Raw genomic sequence first — 19955 nt, forward strand, 5'->3', positions numbered from 1 at the left:
TGGATCTTACTATTGAAGTATGTATTCACAACTCCCACATTTAAGTAAACTGAAAGTTTACTATATTTTAATTTGTAAGATACTACCAACTAAAATTGTTATGGGAATGCAAACAGATTTAAGTTATATAATAAAAGACACTAAATATTATATCTTTCTGTATATATGTATATATTTATAGTCATAGTAATATATGTGATTACACATATATTACATATTACATATATACAATGTATTACATATATACAAATGACACCATGACTCAATGATATAAAAATAGAGCCTCCTAATTATATTAAGCTTTCAAGTGGCAAATATGAGTGTATTTACTTTTAAAGTTTTCCAACTCTGTTTTTTCTATTTTTCTATTTTTCCTATGCTTCAGTGTCACCAGCATGAATATAAAGGAAAACTATATAAATAACTTCATAATTGTTATGATTTGTGAACATTGGTGATTGTATTTTAGGCTAGTTAATTTATTCACTTCCCATAAATATGTATATATACATCTAAATATATATATGAACACATATATATCTGATATATGCATGTATATCAGAAAGATAATTGTACATTATGTGAAGTATTTTGTATGTTTCATTTCTGTAAATCTTAAAGCAAAAGAGGTATTATAATCACTTGACAGATTAGGAAATGGGTATATTTAATATGTTACAGAGCTAGGATTTGAACCTATTAGTTCATGAACAACAGAGAAGCCTACTTTCTGATATTCAAGTTGTACAAATAATTTTTGGCACTATACTTGTCAGAGGAGTGAAAAGATACCATTGCCATTTTTATGATTGTCCATTTGTTTTGTTTGGTTTCGCAGGACCTTTCGACATGAATTATACAGAGTCTAGCCTGCTGGCAGAACCAACTGTAATAGGTTTTACGTCTGAGTTAGAAAGCGTCACCCCTGTGCCTTCCAATGAGACAACGTGTGAAAACTGGAGAGAAATACATCATCTCGTTTTTCATGTAGCGAATATTTGTTTTGCAGTTGGTTTGGTTATTCCAACTACTCTTCACCTTCATATGATACTTCTCAGAGGAATGTTAACCATAGGTAAGACATCTGGAGCTTTATACAACTTTTTTGAAAATTCGCAACAGAAGGGCTTTACATTGGGAGGGCTTCCTGTCATGTTTATAGGTAACAGAAATGTTCGATTTTACTATAACATTAGCAGTTTGTCAAGTAACTTGGAATGGCGGCCTTCCTAAACCATATCTCTCCCTTTTCTATTTAGGATAAAATTAGGTAGGCTTTCATACATTGTATAGATTTTCTAGATATCAGAAAATCCACTTGTGTATAAGAGTGTGAATTCTGGAATCAGATTAGTGACTCTAGTCCTGGTTCTGTTACTTACTAACAATGTAACTTGGGTAAATGTTCTCACTTTTCTGCCACCACAGTTTTATCATAGGTCAAACAAAACCAGCTTACTGAGTAGATAGATAAATAAATAGGTATAAATAGGGATATAGGTTTTAGAATCTGCCTGGCACAGTAAGCCCTATACAGTCTCAACCATTATTATTTGAGAAGATACGATGTGGCCTGAGAAGCAGCACTGGGAGCAAATATATACATACATACACAAGTATGTATATATTTGTCCCTAGTAACCTTGACCAGGCAAGTTAATTTGATTCATATCAAAATAATAAAACAATTACATTTATTTTAGCTTGCGGTACTTGACAGATTATTCCCTGTATTCGATTATTCTGATTATCCATTTATCCAAATGCATTTTTGACACCTATAACGTGTCAAAGATTGAGAAAGGTAGTCTTCATTTTGTCAAAACAGATGGGCAGTGCTAGCATGGGGTGTGGATGTTGTGGAGCAGGAGGTGCACGCCGCGCCCAGGGTGATGGAGAAGCAGTAAGCTGAGCAGGAAGGTAGGAGCAAGGTCCCACTGGGCAGTGACAGTGCATCTGGCTTTTAGAGCAGGGCTCTCCATGGGTGAGCCTGTGGTCCTGGTAAAGGGCGCAGAGGGGAAGGCAATTCAGCGCACGGGGGTAAGTGAAGAGCAGCTCTTTGTGCCTAAAGATATATGAATGACAAGAAGCGGCTTCAAGGGCAGATGAAAAGCAGCTTGTGGGGCTCCTGGAGCTGCATGACCTCTAACAATGTGGGAATGTAGAATATCTTATCACAAAGCAAATTCCAATTGTGAATTTTAAGATGGGAGTTTGGTATGTGGAATGGACCACAGAGATTCTCTAGTCCAGTACTTTAGCCTATGAATGAAGAAAGTAAGGCCTAGACAAGTAAAATCTGAGCTTACTCAAAGGCTCCCAAATCGTCCAGATAAGTGAAAAAAAATGTAACTGATTACCTTATGTGTACATGCGTGCCAATATATTTGCATCAGTGATAATTTCACTTTAAAAGTATCTAGTTACTTTCATAACATAAAATTAACCAACAGAAACAGGATACCTCACATAAGAGAATTTGTGTAAAAAAAAAAAATCCAGTACATGAATGGAAAATTCAGGAGGCTAAGTTTACTTTTATTAATGACTTATTTCAGCTGTGTCAATATGGGGGATTGAATTTGCTTGGCTTTTTTGTTTATGGCTGGCACTCTGCCACTTGAGCCATACCTCTAATTCCATTCTTTTTGTTTTGTTTTTGCTTCCGTTTTTTGTTATTTTGATATAAGGGTCTCACAGATTTTCCTGCCAGGATTAGCTCTGAACTGTGATAATCAGATCTGAGTCTCCTAAGTAGCTAGGATTATAAGGCATGAGCTACAAAATGGAAACCTAAGAGCTATTCAGCTTAGATATTCCTAAAATGCTAGATTTATAAACAGAAGGTAAATTTAAAGGTGTTTGAACTATGTAACGTGTTAACTTTGTTTTTGACCAGGATGTACCCTTTACATCGTCTGGGCCACACTCTACCGATGTGCCTTGGATATAGTGATCTGGAACTCCGTGTTCCTGGGGATCAACATTTTGCATCTTTCTTATCTTTTGTACAAGAGAAGACCGGTAATTACTAAAATTATTTAATAAGGAAATGATTTTAAATATAAAAGCTTTTTAAACTACTTTGTTCCAACTTAGAATGATCATCTGGCATCTTTAGTACATAAATGTAACTTCTCTGGAGATTAGACCTTCTATGTATGCAGGTCTGAAATTTGTTCTTCAGATGATGTTTGAACAGTTGAAATCATAAGAACATAAAAATTAGGAATAATATTCTTTTTTGAAGTTATATTATTTGATTATTTCTTTGTCAGTCTTCAAGTGTCACTTAGGACTATCTCTGCCTAGTTATAAAATTACTAACTCATAGGCAGCTTCTGTTGATTTTCAGTAGTTAATGCTGTTTTCTTAATGTATTTGGGGGGGGGCGGTTTGTGAGGGCTGAACTCTGGGCCTGGGACCTATCCCATAGCTCTTCAGCTCAAGACTAGGGCTCTACCACCTGAGCCACAGTGCCACTTCCAGCTTTTTTCTACTTATGCGGTGCTGAGGAATCGAACCCAGGACTTCATGCATGTGAGGCAATCACTCTACCACTGAGCCAACTTCCCAGCCCCTTCTGAATGTACTTTTTCTTATGTATTTTCCTTTAGCCCAAAATATATACCTCAGGAAATCACCACTTATGATAGTAGTTACCAAAAACACCACTATCTAACTTTTTATTTTCAGATCTGATCTATCTTGTTATATATTTTGCTGTTCATACCAAGAACAAAAGTAGAATAGGTGGGCTGGGAAGGTGGCACAGTGGTAGAGCGCTTGCCTTGCATGCCTGAGGCCCTGGGTTCAATTCCTCAGCACCACATAAGCAAAAAGAAAAAAAGCCGGAAATGGCGCTGTGGCTCAAGTGGTAGAGCACTAGCCTTGAGCTGAAGAGCTGAGGGACAGTGCCCAGGCCCAGAGTTCAGGCCCCATGACCAGACCCCCCCCAAAAAAAAAAGTAGAATAGGTCTGAATATGGCAGCACATATTTATAATCCCAGAACTTAAGAAACTAAGGCAGGAGGATCTCCAATTTGAGGCCAGCCTGGACTACATAGTAAAGGGGAAGTGAGGCTGGGGCTATATGAGAGACTTGTCTCCAAAAGAAGAAGGACGAGGAGGAGGAGGAGAAGAAGAAAAGGAGAAGGAGGGGAGGAGGAAGAGGAGAAGGAGGGGGAAGAGGAGGAAGCGGGGAGGAAGATGGGGGGTGACCCTAGTTAGAATGGCTATAATCAAGAACTCTAATAACAACAGATGCTGGAGGGGATGTGGCCAGAATGGAACTCTACTGCATTGTTGGTGGGAGTGTAAACTTGTCAACTACTTTGGAAAGCTGTATGCAGATTTCTCCACATAGAGTTCCCTGTGACCCAGCAATCCCACTTTTGGGCATTTATCCAAATGATCACAAACAAGGTCATACCAAATCTACCAGCACAAGCATGTTTTTCACAGCATTATTTACTATAGCTAAGATATAAAACGAACCCAGATGCCCCTTAGTAGATGAATGGATCAAGAAAATGTTGTACATGTATATACACTGGAATTCTATGCCTCCATCAGAAAGAATGACATTGCCTCATTTGTTAGGAAATGGAAAGACTTGGAAAAAGTTATACTAAATGAAGTAAGCCAGGCCCAAAGAAACATAGGTCCCATGGTTTCCCTTATTTGCAATAACTAGCATACGTCTGGGACAAGCAGAAAAGGTCAAAAGCTATGTACATATGACCAGATAAGATGATGTTAAGCGAAATGAACCCAAAGAAAGGGACACAAATATCTTTTTTTCTTTCTTGCTATCGTTTCTAACATATTTATAATGTACCATGTGTTTTTTTTGTTTGTTTCTTTGTATGTTTCTCCCCCACGGTATAACCCCTATTTCACTGTATTTGTATATACACTCCTCTAATTCGGGAAGGGGAAGGGAAAAAACAAAATGCTTAAATAAGGATATACGCTGACCCATTGTAACAATGAGATGTACAAAACACTATGTTGAAAACTAACTTTACAACTTCGGGAGGGGGGAGAGGGGAAGGGGGTAGGGGGAGTAGTTGTGGAAGTGGGAGGGAAGGGATGGTAGGGGGAAAACAAAGGTAACAATGCTCAATAGGAAAGGTACTCATTACCTTGCTCATGTAACTGTAACCCCTATGTACAGCATTTTTACAATAAAAAATGTACCAAAAAAGAAGAAGAATGGGGTGCTAATGGCTCACACCTGTAATCCTAGCTAGTCAGCAGACTGAGATCAGAGGATAGAAACCAGCCCAGGCAGGAAAGTCTGTGACACTCATCTCCAATTAATCACATAAAAAGTTGGAAGTGGGGCTGTGGCTCAAGTGGTAAGAGTGTTAGCAGGAGAAGAATCAGCAATCTGTCATAAAGGGAGGAGCAAGGAACCTCCAGTGTGTCTCTTAAAACATCTGTTCAGAAGGGACAAATCACTTCTGCTCCTACTTCCTTGGCCAAACAAGGTCATGACAGGCCCGCAAATGTGGAGAACAGTATAGGTAAGGGTCAGTGTAGGGGTGGGAGTGCAGCAAGTAATTGGGAATGATAATAAATAATCTAGCACAATTATTATTTTGGCCTCCATTCCTGTGAATGATTGGCACCTTGTAGAAGCTGAGAAAAATCTTTTGATGAACACATGCTTCCAAAGAGAATTAAGAGGGCCTCATGATGAAATTGGGTCTGGAGCTGAGGCTTGAAGGATGCAACTGAATGTGAATGTATGTTACTAGACTTTTCAGATCTTGTTTTCCTTACTGCACTACTTTGGAAAATGTACATGCTGAAAGTAGGACATATTCATGAATAAATAATTTTAAATGTCAGTTACTGGAGCTCTGGAATTGGGGAAGTACTACTTCGATTATTGTAATAATGACGACAACAGTTCTTGACTACTGGAACCTTCTAGAACCCCAGAATACAAAGTTCCTAATTTGCTGTTTTGATTGACACATAAATATGAAAAGCACTTAGTTATTGAGGCTTTTGCTTCGTCTCAGACTATTAATCCATGCTGGATCATCATCCAAAGGAAACATCAGGACAAATAGGGTTATTGCAGCTGTTAGAATGGTATCAGTGGGAGTGGATCTTGTGGCATGTGGGTCTGTAGGTTTGGTAGCATGTCTATCAGAGTTTTCACAGGGACAGAGATCATCACAGTGCAACACAGTGTTCCAGCCTCCCAATTAGTGTAACTTCCAGAGACAGTACTGGGTCCAGATGGTCCTGGGAAAATCTGGCAATAAAGGTGATTAAGCTAGTTTGCTTTTCTGTTCTTCTAGTAACCAGCCTTATACAGTATGGGTTTGGAGTGTGTGTATGTATGTATGTATGTATTTGTGTGTGTGTGTGTGTGTGTGTGTGTGTGCTGGTACTGAGACTTGAGCTCAGGGCTTTGTGCCTTCCTTGGCTTTTTCACTCAAGACTGACACTCCCACTTGAGTCACACCTCTACTTCCAGCTTTTTGATGGTTAGTTAGAGATAAGGGTCTCACAGACTTTTCTTTCCAAACTATTTTTGGACTGAGATCCTCAGATCTCAGTCTTCTGAGCAGCTAGGATTACAGGCATGAGACATCAGTGCTTGGCTCACAGTTTATTTTAACTTAGGAAAGACCTGAATTAACTCCTAGGCCATTTTCTTTCCTTAACTTTTCTTGAGAATACTTACATGTGAAGGAATGCCTAAAGCTGTGAATGTTGGATTTCCTATATTGGTGAATTAAATGATAATTGCACAGAAATATATCATTTTTGTAAATTTACTTTCACATTGATTCTTGTGTTGTGTAGTTCCTTTCCTTGCTATGATATTTAGAAGTAGTATAATTTGTTATTTGTAGAAGGTTCTTAGGGGAGAAGGTGCAGGTTGTAACAAGACCTAAAACCTCAACAGTGGCCTCATGGTCAATAGAAAGAAGTATGGTCTGTAGTGCTGGTTTTTCCTTGTGCTTTCCAAGGAAAAGGAGCTTGTGCACCCTTTTAGCAAAAGTAGAAACATTCCACTGCTTATTCTCTATGTAAGATTCCATTGACCCAAATTCAGAAGGCTGGTAGTGTGTAGCACAGATTTGTATATTCTCAAGACCAAATTTAGGCCACAGAAGTGTGTGTGTGTGTGTGTGTGTGTGTGTGTGTGTGTGTGTGTGTGTGTGTGTGTGTGTGTGTGTGTGTGTGTGTGTGTGTGTGTGTGTGTGTGTGTGTGTGTGTGTGTGTGTGTACGTGTACTAACAGCCTCCCATGTTGCTGCATTTCAGGTCAAGATTGAAAGAGAACTCAGTGGCATCTACCGGCGATTGTTTGAACCACTCAGGGTGCCTCCGGATTTGTTCCGAAGATTAACTGGACAGTTTTGTATGATCCAGACCTTGCGAAAGGGCCAGACATATGCTGCAGAGGATAAGACCTCAGTTGATGACCGTCTGAGTATCCTGCTGAAGGGAAGGTATGGAAAGCCAAGCTCCTCGTTTGCTTTCATTCTCCAAATGTCCTCTGAAAAGGAAATGAGTGTAATTCAGTTGTTAATATTTTTAACCATTTTGACTCTTTTTTTCAAACCCTAGTGTCTTTTTTTCTGACTTACTTTATTGCTTTGGAGGAGATATACAGCAGGGTTACCTTTACTTAGGTCAGGTAATAGTGTATTTCTTTTCACATAGTGTCATCTATTCCCACATTCTCTCACATTCTCGCCCTTCCATCTCCACTCACAAGTTACATAGTTCACTTTCATTAATGTCCAGTGTGCTCCACTGCTGTACTTTTTCACCCTTTTTCCTCTGATTCTGTGCCCGCCCCCCAGATGTGCATGTGAATACACTGTATATAAGGTAAAGGATACAGTCATCAGAAAAAGAAAAAAAACAAATTAAGAAAAAAGTCCTTTGTTTCCATATCTTTAGAGTTTGTTTCAGTATGTATATTATTTTATATACATATGAAGAAGAGGCGCTTGGGTATTGCCCCTTTGTGCAAGTCATTTTTGACTTTTTATTTGAAGTTAATGAGTCCAAAATAATGTAGGATTGAGTTGGGTATTAAGTATGAAGAAGCTATGCATGCCACAGAGGTGATTTGCTTATTTTTTGAATATCACAAAAGTATCATTTCTAGGAATATTAGTATTCTCCAGAGAAAGCCTGCGTGTAATGTGAATATACTTACTATGTTATATGAGGGTCTCACTGTATGGCCTAGGTTGGTCCTGAACTTCTAGACTCAAGTGTTTCTTCAGCCTCAGCCTAAATAGTTGCCAAGCTTAAGACGTATTTTATTAATAGTATAGCTTTAAGCCTCCTGGTGTAACAAATTGAAATGTCACTCTAGCTGTAAGAGCAATTAGAGTTGTTTGAGAGCTCTGTGCTGGTTCAATAATAGATGCTATTTCTTTTTACTCAGGTTATGTTTGGCTACAAATACTTGTGCCTTAGGAAGTGCTGTTAATTATGTCCTGTTCATTATCTGTGTAATTTTTGTTTTGACAATACTGGTGTTTGAACTCAGGGCCTAATGCTTGATTAAGCAAGCACTTTACCACAGAACCACACCTATTTTGCACTGCTTATTTTTGAGGTAGTTGTCTCGCTTCCTGCCCATATGTGCCTGGACCAAACCTTTCTGTTTCTCTTCCCATCATAGCAAAGATGACAGATGTGTGCCATCACATCTAGCTTCCTTCCACTGAGATGAAGTCTTGTAAACTTTTCTCCCCAGGATGTCCTGGATCCACAATTGTACCTATCTATATTTCTGTAATTATGAGCATGAGCCACCCATACTTTGCCATCTGTGGAATTTTTAATCTACTACAAAATAAAATCCTGTAAGATTATGGTGGTTTTAAAGATTAGAATGTTATTTATGAAATATATGCTTATTAAACATTGCTTTCTGTTATCAGAATGAAGGTCTCCTATCGAGGGCATTTTCTGCATAACATTTACCCCTGTGCCTTTATTGATTCTCCTGAGTTTAGATCAACCCAGATGCACAAAGGTGAAAAATTCCAGGTATGTTTTGGCATGATTTTTAAGAAGAGAATAACTACTTGATATCTTATTTGAAATCTGATGAATATTAACAGAAAAGTGACCATGATTTATTAGAAAAAGATGTTAGCATATTTTATACCTAGCATAATCCTATTTTAAAATTTAAAAATTGTATGTATATGTGTACAAAGGAACTTTAGACCTTGTTAACATTGTTATTTCTAGGTTATGAATTTGCTTGCTTTGTTATTTTCTTTCTGCTTATTTGGATTTCTATAATTTTTTCCATAGAAAACGTCTCATGTTTTCATTATGAGACAAAAGGACAATGTCACTTGTAGATGATCAGTGTCTCTAAAGCATCATTTGTTAGGGAAAAACAGAAAACTGGCTTTACCTTAGAGAATTTATTTTGCTAATCATTGTGGGAAAAATCCAATCATTTTCATTTTATACTGACTGGAAATGTTTAAGAACAAAAAGATGAAATTATTCCCAGTGGAAGTTATTTCAAGGTAGAGAATTTGGTGTAATTTTTTCTGTGCTTAAAAAAATAAAGAAAAGAAAAAAAACTTTCTCCATTTCAAGGCACTTTGTGTTGATTCTTTCTGAAGTGTAACTCTTCTCCTCTCCCCCTACTGAACTTGTTATTGATGGGAAAGTAACCAATGATACAGGCAAGAATTTTCTTCCTTGGCCTCTGGATAAACAGGGTGAGAGGGTGGAAATGGAATGGAAGCTGAATCTACTACCCAAAGAAAAAAGACTTGTCAGTGTTTCTTCATGGCAAAATCCTATTTTATAGACTTCCTCCCCCCTTTTTTGTTTTTATTTTTATGCCAGTCCTAGGCTTGAGAGCTTGGATGCTGTCTCTGAACTTTTTCACTCAACTCTAGCATTCTACCATTTGAACTACTGCTTCTCTTTGGCTTTCTCCTGAGCTTTTTTTTCCTCAAGCTGGCTTTGAACCACGACCCTCAGGTCTCAGCCTCCTGAATAGCTAGGATTACAGATCTGAGCCACCAGTACCCAGCTTATTTTATACATTATGAGATGCTATGCACTTGAAATACCAGAGTCAAGATAAGAGGGGAAATTCAGAGGCATGTAGTTTATCTTATTTACAATGATTTCAGTCTTCGCCTTTGGCCTGTCCTATCTGTTGCCTGGCCTGAATCATGCAGTTTGTTAATATTAGATGCATTTACTAGAAGGTCTCACAAAAGGTCACTGACTATGTGCAATATTCTTCTCATGATGGCTGGGTTTAATATACAGAATGAGAAAGCTAAGGCTAGCTTTTCTGGTTTTCACTGTCACCTTGCTCTTCCAGAGGTCAACTCTGCTCTGAGAATTGCATTCTAATTATAACAATGTCTTTAATCACTGCCATCTACAGAGTGAGAGACTGCTACTTCTTTCTTCTCTCCTCCTATCTTCTGACCTCCTTATATATGCTTCTTCCCAAGCCCAAGAGTTACCTGTTTTGTCTGTTCATTTGTGTATAGTAGCACATGGCTTCCTATAGCTCAGTCTCATATACAGAAGAGACAGGGATCTAGGTTGGGTGGAAAAAGCTTTGTTATCAGAACGAAGTCATGCCTGAGAGACCAGGCATACAAACAGGTTCCACCTTCTCCATAGGACTTCAAATTTTATTTTATATATAATTATCAAAAAAATCTTCTACCAGTAGCTTCAGCTCTTTCTTCTTTTTTTTTTTTTTTAATTTAATTTAATTTTATTTGTGAACGTACTGTACAGAGGAGTTACAGTTACATGGGCAGGATAATGCGTACATTTCTTACCAAGCATTGCAGCCTCCTCCTTTGTTTATCCTTCACATCCCTTCCCAGCCTCCCCCCTCCCCCCCTAATCCCAATCCTTCTCCTCCCCCCCTCCCCCGCCCCCCCCCCCCCCCCGCCCCAACGTTGTAAAGCTCGTTTTGGACATGACAACTTGTACTTCTCATTGTTGCAACAGGTCCACCTGTATCCTTAAACAACTGGTTTTTCCCCATCTCCTCCACAAGTTATACTGACATCAAATATAGTGAAAGCAGGGGTTATACTGTGGAGGAGGGACATACAAAGCAACAAAGAGATAATCTTATAAATGTGTTAGAAACACATGCATGAAAGAAAAAAACATTAAAATACACATCTAAGGGTTCATTTTCCTGACATCACATTATCTGACCTTTTCCGCTTGACTCATACATATACTAGATATTACAAATAAGGGAAACCATGGGACCTACGTTTCTTTGGGCCTGGCTTACTTCACTTAATATAATTTTTTCCAAGTTTTTCCATTTCCTAACAAATGGGGCAATGTCATTCTTTCTGATGGAGGCATAGAATTCCATTGTGTATATATACCACATTTTCTTGATCCATTCATCTACTGAGGGGCATCTGGGTTGGTTCCATATCTTAGCTATGGTAAATAATGCTGCAATAAACATAGTTGTGCTGGTAGCTTTAGTGTGGTCTTGTTTGTGAACATTAGGGTAAATGCCCAAAAGTGGGATTGCTGGGTCATAGGGGAGCTCTATGTGAAGTCTTTTGAGGAACCTCCATACTGCTTTCCAAAGTGGTTGAACAAGTTTACATTCCCACCAACAATGAAGTAAGGTTCCTTTCTGTCCACATCCCCTCCAGCATCTGTTGTTGTTAGAGTTCTTGATTTTTGCCGTTCTAACTGGAGTGAGGTGATATCTCAATGTTGTTTTGATTTGCATTTCTTTTATGGCTAGGGATGTTGAACATTTCTTCATGTGTCTATTGGCCATCCTTCTTTCTTCTTCAGAGAAGCTTCTCTTTAAGTCTTTCGCCCACTTACTTATTGGGCAGTTGTTTCTTTGAGGATTTGTTGTTGGGTGGTTTAATTTTTTGAGTTCCAAGTATATTTTAGATATGAGACCCTTGTCTGTTGTATGGCTAGTAAAGATCTTCTCCCAGTCCGTGGGCTTTCTATTGATCTTGCTAGCTATGTCATTTGCCCTGCAGAAGCTCTGCAACCTTATACAATCCCATTTGTCCAACCTTTCTTTGATTTGTTGTGTTTCCGGGTCTCTATTCAGCTCTCTTTCTTCTTAGGGACTAGGGACTCAGTTTTGGTCATTGAGAATTGTTCCTGCTAACTAATGTGAAGTCTCTAAGACTATAACCAAATTTGAGGTACTGTACATAACTGGACACAGGACATTTGTTTGTTCTTTGTTCATTCCATTCAGCTTTGCTCTGCACAGAGTCTGGTGTGAATACAAACTGCATTGGCATCATTGAGCCTGTGCCTCTCCAGTCAGTGTCAGTGTCGTCAGTGTAAATCCTCAAGGGAGGAAGTGCTTTCATTGTGCCGGCAGTTCTTAGGAATAAAAGACAGTTGTGCATCTGAGAAAGAATATTATGTACTGGGTCTCTTCTCAAGTGAAAAGCATCTTGTTCTTCCAAGTCAATGCCTACTCCCTAGGCCCATCGTAGAAGACACTTAAAATTATCATTGACATAATGTCACCGATATGCATTTTTACCTGCTAATATCATCCTTCTTTAACTCTAGCTGGTTAGGGATCATTCTGAAAAGGAGCTATAGCCTTTGACTTTTATTTCTTCGAATTCATTCTCTGGTCAGGATGCCGATGAATTGTATGATTTAACAAAAGGAGGAAAGTAGACTTGGCTATCTCTTGAGTGTTGTTCAGGTAGTAATTATAATGATAGCAGACATGGCGACAGAGCAGAGAATACAGATCCGGAACTTGAAGTTCATTCTCCATAGGTGCTTGCAATTGTTTGGTACTTACCAAAGCTGCTGCTTATAACTGTTTAGAGAATCATGACTACCATTAGAAGATAGTATTTCTGTCTGGTTTCTTCTGTGTATGATTGTTTTATATCAAATGAGCCATACTGATTTCATGTTTTTCTCTTGTATTCCACATCCTGTGGCTGCTTTTCCATAAACAGTAGCATGCCCTTGTGTTTCAAAGCATGAAAATTAGTTTCACTGGCTTTAAGGGAAGAACAATGTCTTGTAGGCTTATGTCCATGTTCTAGTGAAACAAATGAGTATTAAGATTTAACTGGGACATAAAGGACATAGAACTTTACTATTAGGTAAAGGTTTCAGTGAGGCTGGAAAACAATTTAATCTACCAGTTTTCATGGTGTTACATTTTAATGTTCACGAAAACCCAATAAGCACCAGTTGAACAGACCACTTCTAGGACATTCCCATTTACTTCTAGTGAGAAATACTCTACCATGCATGAAATAAAAGAGAAGTAATAAATTCTTTCCTTTGCATCGTCCTGTTGTCAGCTGCTGTTTTGATCCTCATCTGGCAGTTCCCCTAGGCACCTCAGTCCCCCAGAATGGAGCCCACGATTAATTTTCTTATGGCAGGATGTAGAACTGGTTTATATTCAAGTAGGGACTGACCCACTTGGAGCCTTGGCATCATCACAGAAGTTGTGATATCAAATTATATTTATAACCAAGTTAACAGACGAAAATATCCTCTACCAGTAGCTGCAGTGGTCTTTCTTCTTGGGGGTGGGGAAAGTCGATTTTGATGGATGAGAATTGTTCTTCATAACTAATGTGAAGCATCACCAAAATGGAGCTACCACAGCCAGATGGACACTGATTTGTACTTTGCTGATTCACGTCAGCTTTATTCTGCACAGAGCCTGGTTTGGCATTTCATAGTTGGCCAGTGGATACAAACTACATTGGCATCATTGAGCCTGTGTCTTTGTCATTGGAGCCAGTGTGTGGCTGTTCTTCAAGAAGGGGCTGTCAGTGGGCTGTGCAGCCAACCAGATGGTCCCTTGGCCAGGTTACTTCCCGTGCACTTGTCTTGATGTATATTGGATGCATCATTGGATTTGCCTGGTTGGAAAATCTGTTTACAATCAAGAGCTCTCAGGCTACTGGTAATTAACACGTGCTTGTGAAGAAGATCTTTGGTGCTTCTCATTTGCCATTTGTTTTTAAAGGATCCACGTCCACCATAGAAGTACAAACATTTAAAAAAGTTTGTAAGAACAATAGATGCATATAAAATAAATGACATTATGTGCAGCTGTCATCCTCTAGAGATGCTCTACCAATCTCTTGTGTATTTGTTTGCTCATATTTCTGTACTTGTTATCAGCCTCTTTTGCTAGATGAAAGCTTTGTGGGGGTAAGGATATTTTCTTCTTTTTCTTCTTTTCCCTTCCTTTATTTTGAGACAAGTAGTTACTATGTAACCCAGGCTGGCCTCAAACTTGTGATTCTTTTGCCTCAGCCTCCTGAGTGCCAGGATTACAGATATATGCCACCATACCCAGACAATGGATCTTGATTTTCTTGGTCACCATGATAACCTAGTGTCTTGAATAGTATCTGGCATCAAGTATGTTGAAAGAATTAGTGAAATTCAGTGTCTTATGGAGTCTCAAAGATGCAACATGCAAACATGTTCAGTTTGAGCGATCCCTACTTTTAATATAATAAAGAAGCCTGCTGTTTTGAAGGAATACTGAATTACTTTTTAAGGTAGACAAACCCCATTGATGAAACAAGAGAAAGTTGGAGTTGTCATTTCTTTTCTCTTGGTAGACTTAAATCCTCCTTTGTCATCTGACATGTGTTTAATATTTGTCACTAACAGAGGAGAGAAAGCTCCTTTGGACATATTTGTTCTGAGGCTTGATAAGACCTTGTGTCCATTTCCTAAACTTTTTATTAATCTCCAACAAGAACAGGTGTTGGCTTAGAGTTGAGGATATAAGACAGTGTTTGTCTTCAACAGCTTCTGTGTTCTTTTGTTAACTCTTTCATATCATAAACACAATAAGCAGCACTGTGGCCTGGAATCCAGGCACCAGGCCTGAAGACACTCAGTCCCTGCCATCAGAATATAGCGATGTATCAGCAGATGAGTTTGAACATGGTGAAATGAGTATTGTAAGGAAGGAGGAACAGGAGCACTGAGTGCTGGCAAGAGGGCCAGTGTGGGAAGAAGGGTCTCTGGACTTTGCTAAGAGGGCCTGGCCCTTGCTCTAGAGAAAATATTTACTGGAGGAATGCTTGGGCTCTGGAGTGTTGTAACAGCACCCTCTTGCTTTCCTGTGTGACGCTACTCAAAGAGAGGACATAGCTCCCAGTTCTGAGATCATGGGAGGAGGAAGAGTGTCTCTGGAGCTAGTTTTGAATGTTCACGGGCCCCTCAATACAACAAGCCTAAGTCCTGAAAGTTTTCTTATTCTCAGTGTATATTTGTGGAGTAACTTTGGCAGGTCTTCCACCTATAATTTGCCTCACAGATCTTTCCTTGAATCTCTGTTCTCCAATTAATCCGGAATAAAGAAATAGGTAATCGTAAATCGCATGTCCAACTGCAGTATCTATCCAGCATACCGCAAGAGTAATAATGAACACAGTGGCTGTCCTTCTGTTCCCAGACTTCAGACAACAAAAATCTAAATTTACTTGTGTTTAATCTGCCGATGGATGGGTTGTTTTTAAAGATAGTTTTACATTTTTTATTATTATCTTTGAGTAGTTGTACAAAGGGGATTCAGTCCATTGTGTCAGCTTATGAATACAATGCATCTTGATCAATGTCACCCTTCTATCATTCTTCCCATCTCCCACAACCCTACCTGTCCCCTCATTACTTGGTTCCATTTTCACATGTGTACATTCAATGTTAGGACTCTATTTGTCCACTCATGTATTTGCCATCTCTCCCGTTGCCCTCTCCCCTACTTTTAACTAAACATGTTTCAGCTTCCTGGTATTCATTTTGTTAGACTGTAAGTTAGTCATTTACACCAGTGGAATACTCCCTTGTATATACATATTTCAGTCCAGTTTAAACATTGTTTTATATGTAGGTACAGAAGCTTGTGTACGTTGGCGCTTAACCAATTTGACATTGTCCTGGTAACATTGACTAAATTATTCTGCTCTTCCCTTCTCCACAAATTATTATAGTCCTGTTTCACCCATGTAGATGCACTTTCTTCTTCACATGTTTATTTCTCTGACAGGTCACCATTGTTGCAGATGATAACTGCAGATACTTATGCTGGTCAAGAGAAAGATTAACTTACTTTCTGGAATCAGAGCCTTTCCTATATGAAATATTTAGGTATCTTATAGGAAAAGACATTACAAATAAACTCTACTCATTGAATGATCCCACCTTGAATGAAAAGGTAAGTACTTTTCTGAATTAAAAAAAATTAATATCTATAGTGAGGTGTACTTTTCTTTCCCTAATATGTTTCTTTGAATTTTCACTAAATTGCCATATGTTAAATGCAGAGGGGATAGTTAAAATGGAGAGAACCCTCAGCAAATCATTTGTTGAGAAAAGATATATTTTGTAATTCTCGTGTTTCCCATTATTTGTAAGTAGCAGAGAGGGACCAGCATTTTTGGGGATGAAGAGCTGCCCCCTTTAAGAATCTATGTATTTTCAGAAGAGGATGACAAAGGAATTGGGAGGTTGTTGGGTTGAAGTAGGCAGAGGAAGCAGGGCACTGGGAAGTGCAGACAGAAGAAAGGCTGACAAACACCCACCAGCAGAAAGCTGCCATGTTAGCTTTGTCTTCCAAGGCTTCAGGTCTTCCTGACCAGACCCCTTCCAAGAACCCATAGCTAGTAGAACTTGGTGGACTTCAAGAGCTGCCTAGATCCTCAATAGTTTGCATTTTGATCTCGGTGTCCCACATTTGATGAGAAGTAAGTTAAAGTGATTACAGATGAGAACTTGCAAAAACATTGTTTCTGTGTTTCTGTGTTAGGTAACTGTTCTCTAGGAACACAGAGTATGAATGTGTGCTTCCTAAGTCATCTTGTCTAGGCTGTTCATCAAGTTAGGGCTGCAGATATATACATACATACATATATATATATATATAAATATATATATAAAATCAGTGGTAGAGCTCTTGCCTATCCTTCATGTAGCACTGAAAAAAAAAGTCATTTAATAGTTTAAAAATAAAAAAAAAGAATTTTGCATGGAAGATCAATGGAACAGACTAGAAGACCCCATGAAAAAAAATAGTCATTATTTCAGACTAATAAACATTACTGAGTATATTGACATTTTAATAAGGTGGTTGTAGTAATAGCTAATAACAAAAATCGTGGGTTACATTTATGGGGAACTTTATGTTTAGCAAGTACTCCCTCTCCCCCTTCCCTTCTCCCTCCCTTCCCTCATTTCTTTCTTTCTCCCTCTCCCTCTCCCTCTCCCTCCCCCTCCCCCTCTCCCTCTCCCTCTCCCTCTCCCTGTCCCTCTCCCTCTTTCTCTCTGAGCTGAATTCAGAGCCTAAGAACTGTCCGTGAGTTTTTTTGCTCAAGGCTGCCACTCTGTCACTGAAGCCAGAGCTTCACTTTTGGCTTTTTGGTGGTTAATTGAAAATAAGAGTTTCACAGATTTTACTGCCTTTGAACTGGCTGGCTTTAAACCATGATCTTCAGATACCAACCTCTCAAAGTAGGATTACAGGCATGAACCTCTCCCCTCTCCGCACCCCCCTCTCTCCCACTAACTTGTTTCAAAGAAATACATGATACATGATTCCCTTGAAATCATACTTACAGGGAATATATGATTTAAGTCCCATAAATCTTAAAACTTTGTTTTGAAACTGGGAGAAAATGAGGGAGGGGGTGAGACTGTCCAAAAAGAAATGTACTCATGACCTACATATTTATCTGCAACCCCTCTGTGCGTCACCTTTACAATTAAAAAAACAACCAGCTTTGCTTTGTAGAAAGCTAAGAAGTTGGAGCACCAGCTCAGCCTGTGCGCACAGATCTCCATGCTGGAGATGAGGAACAGTATGGCCAGCTCCAGCGACGGCGAAGACGGCCTACAGCAGTTTCTGCGGGGTTCCTCCAGCGTGTCCTCTCTCCGTAAGTCACCCCAGTGTGCCCCTTTTCCACACTCCCAGTGTGCTTTGGGGTGTCAGTGCCAGAGACAAGAGGCAAAGGGATCAGAAAACTAACTTTGCACATACCTATTTGCCAGCTTCAAACCTATTTGGTAATTAAAAAAATCACATTTTTCCTAACTTTTTCCCCTGGATTTTATAACAGTTAAAACTCGGCTTTAGAACTCTTTATATCCCAGAAATTGTTCACTTGTTTTGCCATACACTTTGCTTACGTACTGGTTCACTGAAATGACATAAAAGAGACCGTGTAATTTGGTGTGTTTTGGGCAGGGTTATTGTGATTCTAATTGAAATCAAAGTGTAGACCTAGCAATATGTAAAAATGATAGGCAATCCAGGTGCCTGTAATCCTAACTAATCAGGTGGTTGAGATTTGAGGATCATGTTTCCAAGCCAGGCTGGCGGAAAAGTCTGTGAGACTCTTATCTCCAAACCAATATATCTTCTAACCAAAAGGCTAGAAGTAGAGCTAAGACAAATAGTAGAATGCTAGCATTGAACACAAAAGTTCAGGGATGACATGCAGGCCATCTGAACACCCAGGCTCTGAGCCTAAGCCCCAGAATCAGCGCTCACTCACACACACACACACACACACACACACACACACACACACACACACACACACACACACACACACACACACACACACACAAAAGAAGGAAGGGAGGGAGGGAGGAAGGAAGGGAAAGGGAAAGGGAAAAGGAAAGGGAAGGAAAAGTGGTAAGCAAACAGCTGATAGGTGTTTTACTTCTGGTTGATTGTCTTAATGTGAGTTTGAAGAGTCACAAAGTGACTGGGTAATGGTATATTCCTGATGAGGAAGCTCATCCAACACCCCTAGGAGCTATCTCATTCATACACATATTCCAAGACTCCTATGACTGATTGGAGTCATTTTAGGTAACAGTAATTGCACAGATGTTCAAAATTAGTAAAATGAGAGAAACAAAATTATTTTCAAAATTTAGTTCTAAAATTAAGAGTATGAGAAGTGAGAACAAATTCATGTAATGCTGAACTAATGTAAAATTTTCCATTGTATACACTAAGAAGTTTTCACCTGTCCAATTGTATTCTAAATCAAAGCAACTTTATTTTCCATGTTAGTGCTGGCACTTGAACTTGGCCTTTCCTCTCTCACAACTGGTGATGTATCACTTGAGCCATGCCTCCAATCTGGTATTTTGTTTGTTAATTGAAGGTAGAGTCTCACAGACTTTTCTACTAAGGCTGGCTTTGAACTGCAATCCTTAGATCTCAGCCTCCTGAGAAGTTAGGATTACAGGCATGAGCTATCAGCACTTAGTTCGAAGCAACTTTTAAATTCCTTCTTCTTCTTCTTCTTTTTTTTTTTTTGTTGTTGGTTGTGGGGGGCTGAACTCTGGGCCTGGGGCTGAACTCTGGGCCTGGGCACTGTCGCTCAGCACTTGAGCTCAAGGCTAATGCCCTACCACTTGAGCCACAGCTCCACTTCTGGCTTTTTTCTGCTTATGTGGTATTGAGAAATCAAACCCAGGGCCTCAAGCATGCGAGGCAAGTTCTCTACCACTGAGTCAACTTCCTAGCCCCGAAGCAACTTTTTAAAAATTCCAAGCACTCATTCGACAATCCATTTTATGTAAATAATCTTGCAGTTTTGTATACTTCAGATAAATGGATTGATGATTCTAAGTGGTGTTATCAGGAGAGGTTAGAATTTACAAGATCATATAATTGTTTTGCAGGGGAATCAAAATATCACCTTTTCCCTTTTAGGGTCTTCTTTCAGCTAGGACTGAGAATTAAATTGACATAAGACAGATAAACAGGAGAAAAGGATATACATTTAATATGTTTTACATAGCATGGGAACTTTCATAAGAAAATGACTCAAAGAAGAGTTAGGATCAAGCACACGTATAGAGTTGGATAGAAAATGGATTTGGTAAAAAAAAAACCAAATAAATTATGTA

General features: G+C 39.0%; 1 protein-coding gene across 1 annotated transcript in view; it reads left to right on the forward strand.

The window, feature by feature from the left end:
- The first annotated feature begins 842 nt into the window (after positions 1 to 842).
- The window catches only part of Bves (blood vessel epicardial substance), a 29474-nt gene continuing 10361 nt past the window's right edge, over positions 843 to 19955 (forward strand). Inside the window, exons 1-6 of the mRNA XM_042679611.1 lie at positions 843 to 1075; positions 2900 to 3024; positions 7296 to 7483; positions 8939 to 9047; positions 16078 to 16245; positions 17818 to 17959. Coding sequence (XP_042535545.1) covers positions 850 to 1075; positions 2900 to 3024; positions 7296 to 7483; positions 8939 to 9047; positions 16078 to 16245; positions 17818 to 17959 — 958 coding nt within the window. The 5' untranslated portion in view covers positions 843 to 849. The remainder of the gene's footprint in view (positions 1076 to 2899; positions 3025 to 7295; positions 7484 to 8938; positions 9048 to 16077; positions 16246 to 17817; positions 17960 to 19955) is intronic.

Source organism: Dipodomys spectabilis, unplaced genomic scaffold, assembly GCF_019054845.1.
Source record: "Dipodomys spectabilis isolate Male_0828 unplaced genomic scaffold, ASM1905484v1 ptg000053l, whole genome shotgun sequence".
NCBI lineage: Eukaryota > Metazoa > Chordata > Mammalia > Rodentia > Heteromyidae > Dipodomys > Dipodomys spectabilis.